Source organism: Apium graveolens, chromosome 6 (genome assembly GCF_009905375.1).
Source record: "Apium graveolens cultivar Ventura chromosome 6, ASM990537v1, whole genome shotgun sequence".
Lineage (NCBI taxonomy): Eukaryota > Viridiplantae > Streptophyta > Magnoliopsida > Apiales > Apiaceae > Apium > Apium graveolens.
Window position 1 is genome coordinate 274,804,900 of NC_133652.1, and position 18,750 is coordinate 274,823,649.

Here is an 18,750-nt window from a genome sequence, read left to right on the forward strand (position 1 = left end):
ACCTTAATATGTTCCCGCTTCCGAGATAAGTCAATTTGCACATCATATATCTAATTCATCAGTAGTACTTTAATAATATTGAACGACTCCTTGCAAGGTGAACTTGTGATCATAAATAAGCAAACGACTCCAAGCACAGTTTCACACAATTAGCAAACTGCTTGCGGATAAAATAATTAAGAAGGTGCTTCATACACAAAAATGAACAAGTTCGTAAGCATGATATCATCATTTACCCAATATTTTATAAATTATTTAAACTCCTAACCAATAAGCTCAAGTGCTTTAGCAAATCAAATACAAGTAGTACAATTTTTGGCTCTACCTCATTTACCAGGTAGATGGTTTTATATCTTTGGCTCTACAACACCCTAACACCTCAACATCGCCTAAATCTATTTACAACAACTATGTAAAAACTTTTTACAACTAAATATATTTGGAGCCTGGATTCCTTACGTGCTTCAAGGGAACCAAAGAGTTTGAATGAAAACAAACTTGAACCAGTAAATTCCAAACCTGTTAGAGTAGGAATGAGTTTGTTTTTATCACACCAGTGTATCAAACTAGTTTATAAGCAATAACAACATATAACTTTTACGAACTAGGACATGCTTACTTTCATTTTTATATGGGGCAAAATGTTTGGATTTCATCATACCCTGCTAAAAATCCTCTACACAAACGAAGAATATTACACAATGCTACAACAACAACAAAAAACATCGACAATGATGACCCCTAGCGTTTAGAAGAAAATGTACTATTTAGGTAAGCGCTTGTAGTTACTCGTGATACAAATTGTTGGTTTATTCATTTATTTCAGGACGTGCAACTCACCACCATATTCTACATGTACAATCCAGACAAAAATTCATTATGCGGTTTCTAACTATTTAACACCATCCTATATAAATGGTATCACCTACAGTATTATATAAAATCAACTACATAAATCCATATTATATTCCCACACTACCACTCCCTCAAACTCAAGTTCCGCTTCACTAAACTTAGCTCAACTTAGTTCAATTCCAATAACTACAATATTTCTCGAGATAAACAAAAAACACAAACCAACACTAAACTCTTATCACAACATAAATACATAATATTACATAAACTCGACAAAAATGACTCACGTCCTGAGCCATTTGAGTAACAATATCCGCAAAATCCGAAGCAACGCCTTCATCATTTTCCCTATCGGAAAACTCAACCGAATCAATCGTGATTTGCACCTCTGAAACGACAAGTCACCGCGAACCTACACAAACACAAAACATGAAATCACACCATAAATTCAACAAATTCATCAAATTCAACAAAAAAAGCACTCGAAACATCGAAACAATCGCATACCATAGACCAGTAAAGCTCGTAGAGAAATCTAACAATCGGAACCGATATAAATAGGGCCCACATATAAACCCCCCCAAATTAGGATTTGAAATCCCCATAATTAACAAATTAAAATAAGAATTTATAAACAAATAATAAAAAAATGCCCCAAAATTAAGGATTATAAACCCCAGATTAACAAATTAAATCAAGTTCGTACCTGTAATTACACCTAAGTGGAGCTTTGAAACATAGCTGAAATGATGAAATAGAGTTTTAAATGAGAAGCTTCAGTGAGATGTGCGGCGGGGAGATGTGCGACGGCGAGATGAGCGGATGAGCAGCAGCGAGAGAGTGTTTGTGTGGAGAGTAAGATGAACTTGTGTTTGTGTTTTTTCTTTTCTAAGTTTTTTATTTTAATTTGTGTGGGTTATTTTAGGTAGAGCGGGACTTTTCCCCTGTTTTTTTGTAATTTTTTTGCATATCTAAGGTAACATGCATAAGGGTGTTGGCCTACCAAATTTAAGGCAACATTTAAAGTAATATTTGGTTATGATGTTGCTATATATCATTTTTTTCAATTTCTTGCCACATAAGACTACATTTTTTGTGGCAACATCATTTTTGGACGTTGCTGAAGGCCATTTATGTGGTTGTGAGATGATGCCATGGCCAATTACATAAGGGTCATGAAAGGAATATTGACTCAATTTGATAAATGGTACGCGGAACATGTACCGAGAGAGAATAACACTACGTCCGACACCCTTTCCAAGTTCACCTCGTCTGAAATCAAAAACTATCCAAGAAGTATCTACTTCCAAGTCCTGAGGATCCCGATAATTCATGCTATAAACCTGATAACACCAATTAGTTTGACTAGTTGATGGATTGACTCCATAGAGAACCACCTTAAGACGGGTTGGCTCCCGGATGATGCCCAAGAGGCACGCAAGTTATCAATAAGAGCATTGAGGTACTCTTTAATTAAAGGTCTTTTATGCAAGAGGTCTTTCATAATCCCATATTTGAAGTGCTTAAGACCTCATTAGCTAGAGGAGGCACTGAAGGAAGCCCACAAAGGGATTTGCGGACATTACTTTAGGGGTAGGGCCTTCACTCATAAGATAACCCAGCTGGGGTTTTACTGGCCAGCCATATTAGCCAGTGCAAAGGCTTATGTGAAAAAGTGTAATACATTCCAGAGGCACGTTTCTGTAGTTTGACAGCACCTAGAGAGGCTTACATCCATTAGCTCCCCCATCCCCTTCCCAATATGGGGAATGGACATACTAGGTCCCTTTCCTGTAGCATCGGGAAAAAGGAAGCTCATCGTGGTTGTCATTGACTACTTCACTAAGTAGATTTAGGCCAAAGCACTGCCAAGATAACCACCAAGAAAATTTCTCAATTCTTCTAGGAGAATGTAATATGTCGATTGGAATCCCACACATCCTCGTTACGAATAATTGGCAATAATTCGACAATGAAAAGTTTAAGGAGTACTGTAATGATAACATCATAGAACTTCGATTCATCTCAATTGCCCATCCCCAAGCGAATGGGCAAGCAGAGGTCGCTAATCGGATCATCCTTGATGGACTCAAAAAGAGGGCCGAAAGCCCAAGAAACACTTGGGTCGACGAATTTTTAGCTATACTCTGGGCATATCATACTACCTACAAAGATACAACTAAAGCTACCCCATTCATGTTGGTTTACGGAGCCGAGACAGTGGTGCCCCTTGAGATCACCCACGGATTATCAAAGGTTAAAGCTTATGAAGCGGAAATTAATAAAGAAGGAATGAGGCTTGCTCTCGACCTTATTGACAAGGTCAGCGACGAAGCCAACACCCGTAATGTGAAGCATCCGCGCAGAGCCTCCCTTTACTATAAAAGGAGGGTAAAAGAAAGGATTTTCCAACAAGAAGACATTTTGTTAAGGAAGATTGAGGTGTTAGGAGTTGGAGAGAAAGGAAAGTTAGCCCCAAATTGGGAAGGACCTCAGAAGGTCACAAAAACAATGGGACGAAGATCCTATAAGCAAGAGACTTTGGGCGGAGATGAGGTCCCCCGAACATGAAAATATGTTCAGAAGTATGATTAAAATTAAAAATTTTTGTTTATAACCCAAAATACTCACATGTGTAAAACCTTTAAAAAATCTTGTCTAATGTAGTAGTTATTTCAATATTGTAGACACAATTATTGGTGAAAATCCATCTAGAGGAGAATAGACAATTATAGTGCCACAAGTAAAAAATTTAAATAACAATGTGATTTAGTCCGATAGTAATAATAATGAATATTGCTTACTCTATTGTTGTTGTTCCCTACATTTAGTAAGCAATATAGTTACCCTAATGTGGTTCTTTAGGCTTCTTTTGGTATTAGTTTACAGACAGGTACAACACTTTTTGCTCAAAAGTTATGACAAAGGTGTTTGGTAACTTCTAAAAGCCCATGTATGGAAAAGTGCTTTTGGTTAAAAAGCATGTCCCCCATACTTCTCGAAAAAGCTGTTTCAGTTTCACCATCTTACTTTCTCAAAAATATTATTTTTATATATTATATATCAAAATATGCATAAATTTAAAAAATTACCAAACAATCATCTAATTTTTATGACATCACTTTTTTCACCAGCACTTTCTTTCGGAGCACATCAGTTTTAACCAGCACTCCCAAACGAAACCTCCACTAAGGAAACTTATTCTTATGGAATTAAATGATGTAAATAAATTATTGTTTGCCCCTTTAGGGATGAACATGGGATTCAAATATAATCTAATAGGTATGAAAGTGGGTTTTATTTTTTTAACTACCTGATGAAATTTAACCATTCTCTTTAATGTGAATTATTTTCTCAAACTCTTTCTGTGTCATGAAATTTTAATCGTTTAAAGTTTCAAAAAAATTTCATGTTAGAAATAAAGATATTCAAAAAATTAATTAATTATTTGGATTGTTTTATTTACTAAAAAAACAAAAATAATTATCATATATTTAACACACTTTAATTTTTTATGAATTTGACAAAAAATTAGTATATAAACGAAACTTGATTTACTATGCATTATCCATCTACAAATAATAAGGTGGTGGCCCTAATTGTCATTTTGATGTAAAAAATGGTCCCAAAAACGGTTTGGTGAACCGTGTTAAAAATTGTTAAATTATGGTATACTCTTAAATATAAAAGTATAAAAGAAAATAATATCAAAAACATAATATTAAGTGGTGTTTCAGCGTTCCTAAATATTACACCAAAACAAGCTCAAAATAAAAAAAAATCATAAGTTAAGTGAAGTAACATGATAGCCTTCAAAAAATAATGAAATGAAACAAAACGCTACACCGTGTAGAGTTTTGGGTTATTTTTGAAACATTAAACGATTTTGGGCCATAATTTTCAGAAGTGAAATTTTTGCCATTTTATATCCCAAAGTGACATTTTGGTCTATTTCTCGAAAAAATATTAGTTTAAAATCGAGTGAAATTATTTAAATTTAGGAGTGCCAAATAAATTCATTAGTAGAAAAATTCCATACACTTTTTGGAGATAAAATTGGAGCCAACAAATTTGGTCCAATTTAAAAAAATACAACAAATACAAAGTATTAATTTGCTACTCTTATATGTTAGAATTTACTGGGGCTCTTAAATTGGACACGACTTGGTAGAATTTAGGTGAGGTTGAGGTTGATTTTGTGTAGTTGTATTCAAGCCTTTATATGTGTGAACAATTTCACCTTGCACGTTTTGAAAAGTAGACTCAAATATTGTAAGTCATAATTATCGAAATTGTTTTATTTTGAAAATCTTGTGAAAGTCTACCTCATAAATATACTTAAATACAAGACAAACCTTAAGAAATGAGAATCTACTAAAATAGAAGACAAACCATAAGAAATGAGAATATGTTCCCATTGTGTAGTTGTATAAATATTGTAAGTGATAATTCATATCAAAATTAATTTTATTTTGAAAATCTTGTCAAAGTCTACCTCCTTAAGCAAACCCTGATAAATGAGAATGTACTAAAATAGAAGGCAAAACCTGAGAAATGAGAATCTATTCCTCTGCGTACTAAAATAAATCTTTGTAATTTACATAACAAATTATCAACTCTTGTCCAGTGGGGTGTTAAAAAACCATTGGCTGATGTTGTGTTATAAATTAAAAATGTATACATATGGTATGGAGGGGAGATGACTATATTTTTATAGCGGTTAAAGTAATTTTTTAATGTATATGTTGTAAATAAAAAGCTTGTGCTCAAAAGTAGGTAGAGATAATTTATTCATACAATTATATTATTTTGTCATTTTAGTTGACACAAATTATTACATCCTAATTTTTACTTTTTATTTGTAAATTTTGTATATAATGCACCCTAGCTTGCTACCAAAATGGCACATATAATTCTCAACATCTTGAGTTCTTCCACAGTCATGAACTTAGCATGAAAAAAATAATAGTCAAAATGAGTTTCTAATACTTCTTCAATTATAAAAATATCCCTTTACCAACTTGGTATAAAGTTTTTATTTCTAAACTTTCAAAAAATTTGCACAACATTTCTTCAATATCAAGGTGATAAAAATAATTGACCAGGCATGCTTTATATTTGTTCCCACATACATATTATATAACCCAACTTTTTAACATTATGAAATTAAATGATATTTATTTTTGCTTATAAAAGTGGGTGAATCTATTTCACTAGTTGATTATAAATTGTAAAATTGTGTTCACCCTAAACTAATTCATCTTAAACTAATTCATCTTGAAAATATAGATATTCCAGTACTTAAGAAATTAACAACAAAAAAATAATTAAGGAAATCACAATTCACCCCCCATATATATGTAAAGATTGAGAATTGTCAACAAAAACCATGGAAATACTAATGATCTATATAGTATTAATGATTCATGAAATAAAAAAAAAGAATCTTATGAAATATTTTCATATGTTGTTTTTCATTTAAGGGGAAGCTTAAATGAATTCTTCACTCTGATGAGCTTTCCAACATCAACTAGTTGTTTAAGCTTACGAAGCAGGGTCTTTCTAAAATTAGTTGGAAGATGATCGTAATTGTTTTCTACAAATTTGGCTATTGCTATGCAGCTTGAACCCTTTCTGCTCCCCAGAGTTGAGACTGCATGATTTATCATCTACATATAAAAGAAAAGACCTTGAATACAATTTGTATCTCACAACTGTATGTAACTATTATTCAAACATCATTTACAAAATAAATATAATATACCTGTTCCTAAGTAGGATTAGAAGGAGGTGGAATATAAGTATTTGGTTCAGCATTCATCATTAGAACCATGCTTTGATGTGCACTCAGTTGGATGTTAAACTCTAAGCCCTGTAAATGCTTCAACTTTAAATCTTAACTTTTATTTGAAACCTCAAGCTTGAAAATTAACACAATCCCTCAACTTGAAACCCTTTTGCTCCACACCCTAGTTCAAGGTCTTCTTGGTTGAAGTGAGACAAGGGGAATGATTTTATACTTGAAACCCTTTTGCTCTCACTTAATATTTTCACTTCACTTAAATTTCATTAACGGCTAGTTGAAATCCAAGTAACCAGGTCAGCACATAAACTAGATTTTTGAAATAATTATTTATTATTTTTTAATTTGTTTAACTTGAAATTTTAAAAAAAATTACATATACAAAAAGTACCAAGAGTTACTTGTATTTCAAATTTATAAGCTACTAAAATGAAAAAAAAATCAACTCCAAATCTATTATATTCTATGTCAAAACAATAATATAATTATAATCTTTTATCAAAAATATAAATGTTTATTTTTAACCGAAAATACTTGCATGTGTAAAACCTTTAAAAAATGATGTCCCATAGCTGTTTCAACATTCTAGAGGCAAATTCTTGGTAAAAATTTATATATATTAGAATAGACAGGTATGGTGCTAGAAATTAAAAAACTTAAATAAGGATGTGATTGTTGGTTTAATCTCAACATTGTTCGTTTATTTATTTATGCAAATTAATGATATACGTGCGTGTTTGTGGGTTTTCGGTTTGTCTGACTTGGTCTGCAAACTGGCCTGAGTTTTCTAGGAGTTAGTAGCAGTATGGAGTCTGTTTAGCATTTCTGTTTTATCATTTCCTATTTTGTAGGTAGTAGTTCTCTCATAGTCTTTCATATATATTTGTATCCTGGCTTTAACCATAAGTTTATTAGCTTTACTTCTTACTTGTTCTCTCGTTTAAACACAAAAAGATATATTACATATATACATAGTATTTGCAGGTTGTTTTTCTTCATTTTGGTATCAGAGCTTGGCTCGTAACGGATGCCCAAGTACATGTCCCAAAGAATAACGATGGAGACAAGTAAAGTCAAAGAAGCAGGAGTGACACTGAACTATCCAATGCTGGCTCGTAGTAATTACACAGGCTGGGCTATGAAAATGAAAGTCTATATGCAAGCTCATGCCGTGTGGGATGCTATAGAACCCAAAAATCCAAAGGTTGCTGTGGAAGAACGTCTCGACAAAATGGCTTTAGCTGCGATTTACCAAGGAATTCCGAAAGATATGCTGTTATCATTAACAGAGAAAGACACAGCTAAAGAAGCATGGGACGCCATAAAGACAATATGCCTTGGTGCTAATCGCGTCCAGAAAGCAATGGTCCAGACGTTAAAATCACTTCCGTAATCGAACAATTTGGAGATTTGGAGAGTATGACAGTAGAGGAAGCGATTGGGTCACTGAAGGCCCATGAAGAGAGGCTTGGTGGTTCGAGTGAACCCAGTAGTGGCCAATTATTACTCACGGAAGAGGAGTGGGTTAAAAGAGAAGCTAGCGAAGGGAAACTGCTGCTTACAAGGGAGGAATGGTTAAGAAAATCATCCTTCAAAGGACGTAACAATGGTGGAGACTATCGTGGGAATCATGGTGGCAGAGACAAGAGTAAAATATGCTGCTTCAACTGTTTGGCATATGGCCATTTTACAGTAGAGTGCCATAAACCAAAACCTGAAAAAGAACAGAAATTAGAAGTGAATATGACACAAATAAATGACGATGAACCAGCCTTGCTTATGGCTGCGTGTGTGGAGAAGAAAGTTTTGCTGAATGAGAAATACACAACACCCAGGTTGGCTCCCGGTACTGAACACAAGGAAGTAAGCTCTACTATCTGGTATTTGGATAATGGTGCTAGTAACCACATGTCAGGACAACACTCTAAATTTACTGAACTAGAGGAAAGGGTGACAGGAGAGGTGCGTTTTGGTGATGGTTCAACCATAAGCATTCGAGGGAAGGGTATAGTCATTTTTAAATGTAAAAATGGCGAGGAACGAGCATTCAAAGAGGTATATTTTATTCCTGATTTATGCAACAATATTCTGAGTTTAGGACAACTATCTGAATGTGGAAATAGAGTTGTTATGAGTGGTATTTATTTATAGATTTATGATGAAAAGGGTGTGCTGCTTATGAAAGTTAAACGATCCTCAAATAGACTATATAAAATTGTTTTAGAATGTCCGGAACCTGAATGTTTGATATCAAAGATAGATGAGATTTCTTGGCTATGGCATAGTCGTCTTGGTCACGTTAATTTTTAGGCAATGACTCTTCTATCAAAAAATAGAATGGTTGATGGCATTCCCACGCTAGCACAACCAAAGAAAATTTGTACAGATTGTTTAATGTCGAAGCAGACTCGAAGTGTTTTTCCATCTCAGGCAAGTTATAGAGCGATATGTGCTCTTGAGCTGGTTCATGGTGATCTCTGCGGCCCTATAATGCCAGAAACATCAGGAGGGAACATATACTTCCTGTTGTTGGTCGATGATTACAGTAGGGCAATGTGGGTGTATTTCTTGAAAAGTAAAGACGAGGCATTTACTGCTTTCAAACATTTTAGAGCTCAAGTTGAAACTGGGTCAGAAAAAAAGATAAAAGTGTTTCGCACAGAAAGAGGTGGGGAATTCTATTCAAAAGAGTTCAATGCATACTGTGAGAAGGCTGGAATCTTACGCCACTACACTGCCCCGTACACACCACAACAAAATGGTGTGGTCGAGAGGCGTAACAGGACAGTGGTGGCCATGGCGAGGAGCTTCCTGAAGTCGATGCAACTACCATTATTCTTGTGGGGTGAGGCCGTACGTCATTCAGTATACATCTTAAACCGTCTGCCCACTCGAGCATTGTCAAATCAAACACCTTGTGAGGTATGGACGGGAAACAAACCAAATATAAAGCATGTCCGTGTGTTTGGATGTGTCTCTCATATGAAGGTTCCTGGTTCACAAGTGACAAAGTTGGATGATCGTAGCCGAATTGTGATAAACTTGGGGAAAGAACCTGGAACAAAGGCATATTGCCTATATGACCCAATCATCAAGAAAGTCTGTGTAAGTCGTGATGTGGTCTTTGAAGAAAATAAAGCATGGAACTGGTCCCAAATTGAAAAAGAAGATGGAGGACACTCAAAGCAAAGTTATTTCACTATTTTTGGATCACATTTTACTGAGACTGAAGCAGCAGGTGATTCCACAGAGACAGAGACTGTAGCTGATTCGAGCACATGTGAGACGGATGGATCATACATTTCTGGGAATGTAGTAGACAGTGATGGTAGTGAGCACTCACGAGCAACTTCAACTGTAAGCCCTGAAGACTCTGGTGATAGCACTGAAACTGAACCTGTGAGGCAAAGGCACAGAAGCATCAGAGACATATATGATGACATAGTGGAAGTGGAGTTGACGGATGAGTTAATGCTGATGGGGGTAGATGAGCCCATAAACTACACTCAGGCCTCTAAGAAGCAGGAATGGAGACTTACTATGGAGAAGGAAATTGAGGCGGTTGAAAGAAATGACACATGGGCCTTGACAAAATTGCCACCGGGAAAGAAAGCAATTGATTTAAAGTGGGTTTATAAATTAAAAAAGGACACTAAAGGGGAGGTGGTGAAGCACAAAGCCCGGATTGTAGCTAAGGGGTACGTTCAAGAGTACGAGGTTGATTTTGAAGAAATTTTTGCCCCCGTCACTCGTCTAGAAACAGTCCGTCTTCTCTTGGCAATTTCAGCAAGAAATGAGTGGGAAGTGCATTATTTAGAAGTTAAATCCGCTTTTTTTAATGGTGAGTTGATGGAGGAGGTATACGTAAAACAACCGGAGGTGTTCGTGAAGGAAGGACAGGAGCATTTAGTATACAGATTGTATAAAGCGTTGTATGGGTTACGCCAAGCTCCACGAGCTTGGTATTCTAAGCTGAGTAAGAGTCTTGAAAATATGGGTCTAAAACGCTGTCCTTACGAGTATGCCGTGTACACTAAACAAGAACCAGATGGAGCCTTGATCGTTGCTGTATATGTGGATGACTTATTGGTGACTGGAACAAGCAGTGAGGTGATACAACGATTCAAGGAAAAGATGAATGCTCTTTTTAAAATGAGCGACTTGGGAAAACTTGCTTATTATTTGGGCATCGAAGTAGAATAGAGACGAGGTTTCGTGGAGCTAAAACAAACCGCTTATGCAAAGAAAATTCTGGAAAAGGCAGGCATAGGAAGCTGTAATCCCACCAAGTATCCTATGGATCCAAAACTGGTCATTACCAAGGATGAAGGAGGTCAGCCTGTAGATCCTACGGAGTTCAAGAGCATGATTGGAGGTTTAAGGTACCTTGTGCACACACGTCCCAACATTTCGCATGCAGTAGGGATAGTCAGTCGGTTTATGGAACGTCCCACATATATGCATTTGAATGCTTCCAAGCGTATATTACGTTATGTTAAGGGAACGTTGAGTTTTGGATTGGTATACTCGAAGAACAGTGGGAATAATATGTTAACTGGTTACTCGGATAGCGATCTGGCGGGAAACATAGATGATAGGAAGAGCACTGGAGGTATGTGTTATTATTTGAATGATAACTTGATAACATGGGTTTCACAAAAACAAAAATGTGTCGCATTGTCCAGTTGCGAAGCAGAGTTCATTGCTGCTACAGCTGCAGCATGCCAGGGAATATGGCTTCAGAAATTGTTAAGTGAAGTTTCAGATAGTTACGTTGGTTCGGTAGTTCTTTATGTTGATAACAAGTCTGCAATAGACTTGGCCAAAAATCCAGTGTTCCATGGGAGGTCTAAACACATAGACATTCGATATCATTTCATCAGGGAGTATGTTGAACGTGGTGAAATAATTATCAAGTATGTTAAGACAGATGAACAGAAAGCGGATGTCCTCACAAAGGTTTTACCAGTTGTGAAGTTTGAAAAAATGAGACAACTTTTGGGTGTGAAGAATCTAGCAGAACAAGTTTAGATTAAGGGGTTGTTTGTTGGTTTAATCTAAACATTGTTCGTTTATTTATTTATGCAAATAAATGATGTACGTGCGTGTTTGTGGGTTTTCGGTTTGTCTGACTTGGTCTGCAAACTGGCCTGAGTTTTCTAGGAGTTAGTAGCAGTATGGAGTCTGTTTAGCATTTCTGTTTTATCATTTCCTATTTTGTAGGTAGTAGTTCTCTCATAGTCTTTCATATATATTTGTATCCTGTTGGCTTTAACAATAAGTTTATTAGCTTTACTTCTTACTTGTTCTCTCGTTTAAACACAAACAGATATATTACATATATACATAGTATTTGCAGGTCGTTTTTCTTCAGTGATTAATCACATAATAATAATGAGAATTTTTATGTAGCGCGATGTTGTTCCCTAGATTAGATTTAATAAGCAATATATGTAAATAACTTGGCATTTGCCTCAAATTAGGGAAATGAGTATTAACTTAATTTATTGTTATTAGAGGGATTTAAATATAATCTAATAGATATCGAGGGGAGTTTTATTTTTTAACCAATGTGTTGTATTTTATTGTGATTAAAATCAACCATTGTCATTAAAGTGAATTATTTTCTCAAACTCTTTGTGTGTTATGACATTTTCATTATTTAAAGATTCAATTTTTTTTAATATTAGAAATAAAGATATTTCAAAAAAATAATTTAGTTACGTGGAGTGTTTTGAAATATAGAAAAAATTACTATATATTTGTAACTATACAATCACTTGTACCTAAAAGTTTAAACTCGTTTTATTTTTTGATAAATTGGACATAATATCAGTATATGAACTAAACTTAATTTAATATACATCATTCATCTGAAAACTAGGTCCCACCATGCTGACGTGGCACACGTGGATCAATATGCCGAGGTGGTAATTGATGACATGTCATGTTATGACGTGTTAAAATTTTACGTGGCAGATCACATGACATTCCAATTCACATAATTGACTTATTTTATTGGAGTATGCTCCTGATGCAATGATTTGTATCGTTGTAGTTGATGACAAAAAGCATTGCATTAGGAGTCAAATCCAGCGTTCGCCGCTAATGTAATGCCCATTTTCTGTTGCAAAAGTCAAAAACAAGCTGTAATGCTTTTTTGGCCTATTTCCATATTAATAAAGTATTGCATTTGAGCGTTTTGGGCATAGTTCCAGAACCACGAATCTGCCCTATTTCTTCTTTGAATAGGAATCTGTTTAATCAGCTGCCCGTCTCTTTCATTACCAAGATCATTTATGATATCATTATCCCACCTGTTTTGAGCAACATTATTTAGACCACTAACTTTACTATCTTTTAATTCTAGTGAAAAATACCATTTTATGGGCATGATAACCATGGTATTTTCCAAATGTTTGTTCCGTTATCATATCCAATCCATCTCCCACATCCTCTTTTAACCAAATATTGAGTTACCAGAATACTATACCACATGTAACAAGGGTTGTCCCCAAGATGTGCCATCAAAAAATCTCCATCAGGAAAATACTATGCCTGGATTATCATTATTCACTAGCTTCCTCCCTTGTTTAGCGAGCATAGCCAAGTTAAGATTTTTTAACTTTCCGAACCCCAAGCCTCATCCTTTTTTAACAATGAATAGTTTGGAGATGAACATTATTATAACCAGCAAATTGATAAAATATACCTGCTCCACGAAGAGTATTTTTTGAAGATTACCATCCAGAATTAGGAGCAATAAGTATCTCTCTATTCATAGCCTGAATCATCTGCATAAGTTCCTTGAATTGGCCATTAGAGAAAGAGTTGACTAATGTTTCACTTAAAGATCTGAAGTCTTGGAGAAAGACTAAGAGTTCTTATCAAGACTAACACTATTAGCTTGAGATTTACCTTTATTTAGTTGATTTTTAGGTTTAGGTTTGGGTTTACCAAATATTTTGGGCCATTCAAGGTAGCTATAAATGCAGAAATATTTATCACTAAGGTGTCCTGTCATTTGACAAAAGTCACAGAAGGGAGTGGTTGAGGTGTCACCGACACTCTTTTTCTTCTTCATAGATTGAAGTGTCTGTTACCATATTCATTGTCTTAAATGACATAGCAGATGACCCAACAAGCACATTAGAAGACACCTTTTCTCTTTGATATTCTTCATTTCATATGCTTCACTTTAGGATGAATGAGGTATTATCATGAGAAGAGGACCTCGAGTGATTGTGAAGAATCATTTAATGCCATAAGAAATTGAGAGAGGAGACTTTTCCTTATGTACAAGTTCAATTTGTTATTGACTTCACTAATACACTTATTACAACTATAGTAAGGCAACTCAGAAATTTACTCGGGTTCATCATTAAGAGCCCTAAATTTAGTGGAGTGGAAATAAACATTGATCTCTGACTAAGATAAGCAACTTTACATTTGACAATAAAGACCTTAGGTATATTCGCATGAGCAAATCATGTAGCTAAATCATTCCATGTATCACCAGCAGTGTTCATAAACATTATACTTTGAGAAGTCTCAGGAGATACAATGCTTAAGATCTACGGGATGATAATATCGCTACATGATGCCAGTAAACAAGTAAAGCAGATGGAGAAGCACTTTGCAAATAAGTTCCAACAATAAAACTGAGTTTGAATTTAGAATAAAACAAAGTTATATATATATATGTTATTTTTGAGAATTGTAAACATAAAACTTATAAATACTATTAATTTATATAGTATTAATGATTCATGAAATTAAAAACAATCTTTCTACATTTTTTCATATCTTGTTTTTACCTAAGGGGAAACTTAAAAGAGTTCATCACTTCAATGAGCTTTCCATTATCAACTAGTTGTTTAAGCTTACGAAGCAAGGTGTAATTTGTTTTGGAAGACGATCATAATTGTTTTGTATTAATTTGCCTATTGCTATGGAGATTTAACCCTTTCTGCTTCCGAATGTTGAAACCGCATGATATATCATCTATATTTGAAATAAAAGAAGTTGAATAAAATTTGTAAGTCAGACCTATATATAACTTTTATTCATATCTCATTTATAAAATGAACATGAAAATGTGTTCAGAAGTAAGATTGCGGGGATGAGATGAAATATAAGTATTTGGTTCATCATTCAGCATTATAATCATGCTTTGATGTGCACTAGTTGGGAGTTTAAATTGTAAGCCCGTATAAAAGCATCAACTTTAAAGTCATACAATTTCAACTATTTTGACAAAACATAGATACATCGATAAGATTACTTGTTTCGGTCAAAATCTAACAAAACATGATAAGTATAATAGTTATAAGTTGATCACAAAAATAACAAAATATTACGATATAACTAAGAGATGCAGAAGTATTAAGGCCATGCATTCCTTGCTCCACTTGCACCACCAGTTCCAGATTTCACAGGTGTTGTCCCATTCTCTTCGATCCACCCCTTAAATACACAACCAAATTCCCATTCACCAAGAAGACTATCAGGCCTAAAATTTCTAGTGGCCATCTTAAGGTCATTAAATGCAAATTTTCAAAGCCGAGAAGTAAATTTAAGTTCCTCTTCAAGTTTGGAAGTGGATGTATTACTTTCTGCAGTACTGGTTTTAGTTGATGAGATTGCGGTAGTATGTTGGTCTTTCTTACTGTTGGCATATATGCTCTTTGCAGCAGCACAAAACAAGTCTGACAAGATTGAGATATGCTAATATATTAACAAATTATAAGCAAGATATTAAATCAAATCATTCTGCTATAGAAGCATATAAAAACCCAAGGAATAGAAGACTAATAGTTCAAACGTAAATAACAAAAAGATCAGTGATGTATAAAAAACTAGTTGGGAAATAATTATTAATAAGATGAAACCAGTGCGATTAGAAATTTTATATAAAAACCTGAATATCGGAAGCAGGCCTCCCGTAACCGCGACTGCTCGAACAACTTTTAGCTATCATTAGAAGGAGATAAATTTAGGAACCAGTGTTGGCACTAATTCAATGTAGCTCAGCTTGTACATGGAAAAAAGAATAAAATATATAGATATATGGAAAAATAAAATAAAAGAAGAACTTGGTCGGATGGACCACAGAGAATTTGCTAATACAAGGATTTCCAAAGCATGGTATGGAACACATAAATTGTAGCCCATAAGAAAGATATTATCAAGAGACAAGCTATCAAATATGTCTGTGTATGGAATAATGCGGTGGGGAATACAACACAGCCAGTGCTTTAGCATGATATCATCATTTACCCAATATTTTATAAATTATTTGAACTCCTAACAATAAGCTCAAGTGCTTTAGCAAATCAAATACAAGTAGTACAATTTTTGGCTCCACCTCATTTACCAGGTAGATGGTTTTATATTTTTGGATCTACACCATCCTGACACCTCAACATCGCCTAAATCTATTTACAACAACTATGTAAAAACTTTTTATAACTAAATATATTTGGAGCCTCGATTCCTTACGTGCTTCAAGGGAACCAAAGAGTTTGAATGAAAACAAACATGAACCAGTAAATTCCAAACCTGTTAGAGTAGGAATGTGTTTGTTTTTATCTCACCAGTGTATCAAACTAATTTATAAGCAATAACAACATATAACTTTTACGAATTAGGACATGCCTACTTTTATTTTTATATGGGGCAAAATGTTTGGATTTCATCATACCCAGCTAAAAATCCTCTACACAAACGAAGAATATTACACAATGCTACAACAACAATAAAAAACATCGACAATTATGACCCCTAGTGGTCAGAAGAAAATATACTATTTTGATAAGCGTTTGTAGTTACTCGTGATACAAATTGGTGGTTTATTCATTTATTTTGACACGTGCAACTCACCACCAAATTCTACATGTATGATTCAGACAAAAATTCATTATCCGGTTTCTAACTATTTAACACTATCCTATATAAATGGTATCACCTACAGTATTATAGATAATCAGCAACATAAATCCATATTATATTCCCACACTACCACTCCCTCAAACTCAAGTTCCGCTTCACTAAACTTAGCTCAACTTAGTTCAATTCCAATAACTACAACATTTCTCGAGACAAACAAAAACCGCAAACCAACACTCAACTCTTAATCACAATATAAATACATAATATTACATAAACTCAACAAAAATGACTCACATCCTGAGCCATTTGAGTAACAATATCCGAAAAATCTGAAGCAACGCCTTCATCATCCTCCCTATCGGAAAAATCAACCGAATTAATCGCCAATTTGCACCTCTGAAATGACAAGTCACCGCGAACCTACAGAAACACAAAACATGAAATCACACCATAAATTCAACAAATTCATCAAATTCAACAAAAAAAAGCACTCGAAACATCGAAACAATCGTATACCATAGACCTGTAAAGCTCGTAGAGAAATCTAATAATCGGAATCGATATAAACAGGGCACACTTATACCTCCCCCCAAATTAGGATTTGAAATCCCCATAATTAACAAAGTAAAATTAGAATTTGTAAAAAAATAATAAAAAAATACCCCAAAATTAAGGATTATAAACCACAGATTAACAAATTAAATCGAGTTCCTGTAATTACACCTAAGTGGAGCTTAGAAACAAAGCTGAAATGATGAAATAGAGTTTTAAATGAGAAGCTTCAGTGAGATATGCGGCGGGGAGAGGTGCGGCGGCAAGATGAGCGGATGAGCAGCAGCGAGAGAGTGTTTGTGTGGAGAGTAAGATGAACTTGTGTTTATGTTTTTTCTTTTCTAAGTTTTTTATTTTAATTTATGTGGGTTATTTTAGGTAGAGAGGGACTTTTCCCCCATTTTTTAAATTTTTTTTTGCATATCTAAGGCAACATGTATAAGGGTGTTGACCTACAAAATTTAAGGCAACATTTAAAGTAACATTTGGTTATGATGTTGCTATATATCATTTTTTTCAATTTCATGCCACATAAGACAACATTTTTTGTGGCAACATCATTTTTGGTTGTTGCTGAAGGCCATTTATGTGGTAGTGAGATGATGCCATGGCCAAGTACCTAAGGGTCGTGAAAGGAATATTGACTTAATTTGATAAATGGTATGCAGAACATGTACCGAGAGAGAAGAACACTACGTCCGACACCCTTTCCAAGTTCACCTCATCTGAAATCGAAAACTATCCAAGATGTATCTACTTCCAAGTCCTGAGGATCCCGATAATTCGTGCTATAAACCTGATAGCACCATTTAGTTTGACTAGTTGATGGATTGACTCCATGGAGAACCACCTTAAGACGGGTTGGCTCTCGGATGATGCCCAAGAGGCACACAAGTTATCAGTAAGAGCATTGAGGTACTCTTTAATTAAAGGTCTTTTATGCAAGAGGTATTTCGTAATCTCATATTTGAAGTGCTTAAGACCTCATTAGCTAGAGGAGGCACTGAAGGAAGTCCACGAAGGGATTTGTGGACATTACTTTTGGGGCAGGGCCTTCACTCATAAGATAACCCGACTGGGGTTTTACTGGCCATCAATATTAGCCAGTGCAAAGGCTTATGTGAAAAAGTGTAATATATTCCAGAGGCACGTTTCTGTAGTTCGACAGCACCCAGAGAGGCTTACATCCATTAGCTCCCCCATCCCCTTCGCAATGTGGGGAATGGACATACTAGGTCCCTTTCCTGTAGCATTAGGAAAAGGAAGCTCATCATGGTCGTCATTGACTACTTCACTAAGTAGATTGAGGCCAAAGCACTGGCCAAGATAACCACCAAGAAAATTTCTCAATTCTTCTAGGAGAATGTGATATGTCGATTTGGAATCCCACACATCCTCGTTACGAATAATGGGCGATAATTCGACAATGAAAAGTTTAAGGAGTACTGTAATGATAACATCATAGAACTTCCATTGACCTTAATTGCCCATCCCCAAGCAAATGGGCAAGCTGAGGTCGCTAATCGGATCATCCTTGATGGACTCAAAAAGAGGGCCGAAAGCCCAAGAAATACTTGGGTGGACGAATTTTTAGCTATACTCTGGGGATATCATACTACCTACAAAAATACAACTAAAGCTACCCCATT

General features: G+C 35.0%; 2 protein-coding genes across 2 annotated transcripts; both read left to right on the top strand.

The window, feature by feature from the left end:
* The first annotated feature begins 3,051 nt into the window (after positions 1-3,051).
* Positions 3,052-3,426, top strand: LOC141666066 (uncharacterized). The gene has a single exon (XM_074472049.1). It carries the CDS (start codon positions 3,052-3,054, stop codon positions 3,424-3,426), a length of 375 nt encoding a protein of 124 aa, XP_074328150.1.
* A 7,528-nt stretch (positions 3,427-10,954) lies between these two features.
* On the top strand, positions 10,955-11,689 carry LOC141666067 (secreted RxLR effector protein 161-like). Its single transcript, XM_074472051.1, has one exon. It carries the CDS (start codon positions 10,955-10,957, stop codon positions 11,687-11,689), a length of 735 nt encoding a protein of 244 aa, XP_074328152.1.
* The last annotated feature ends 7,061 nt before the right edge of the window (positions 11,690-18,750 follow it).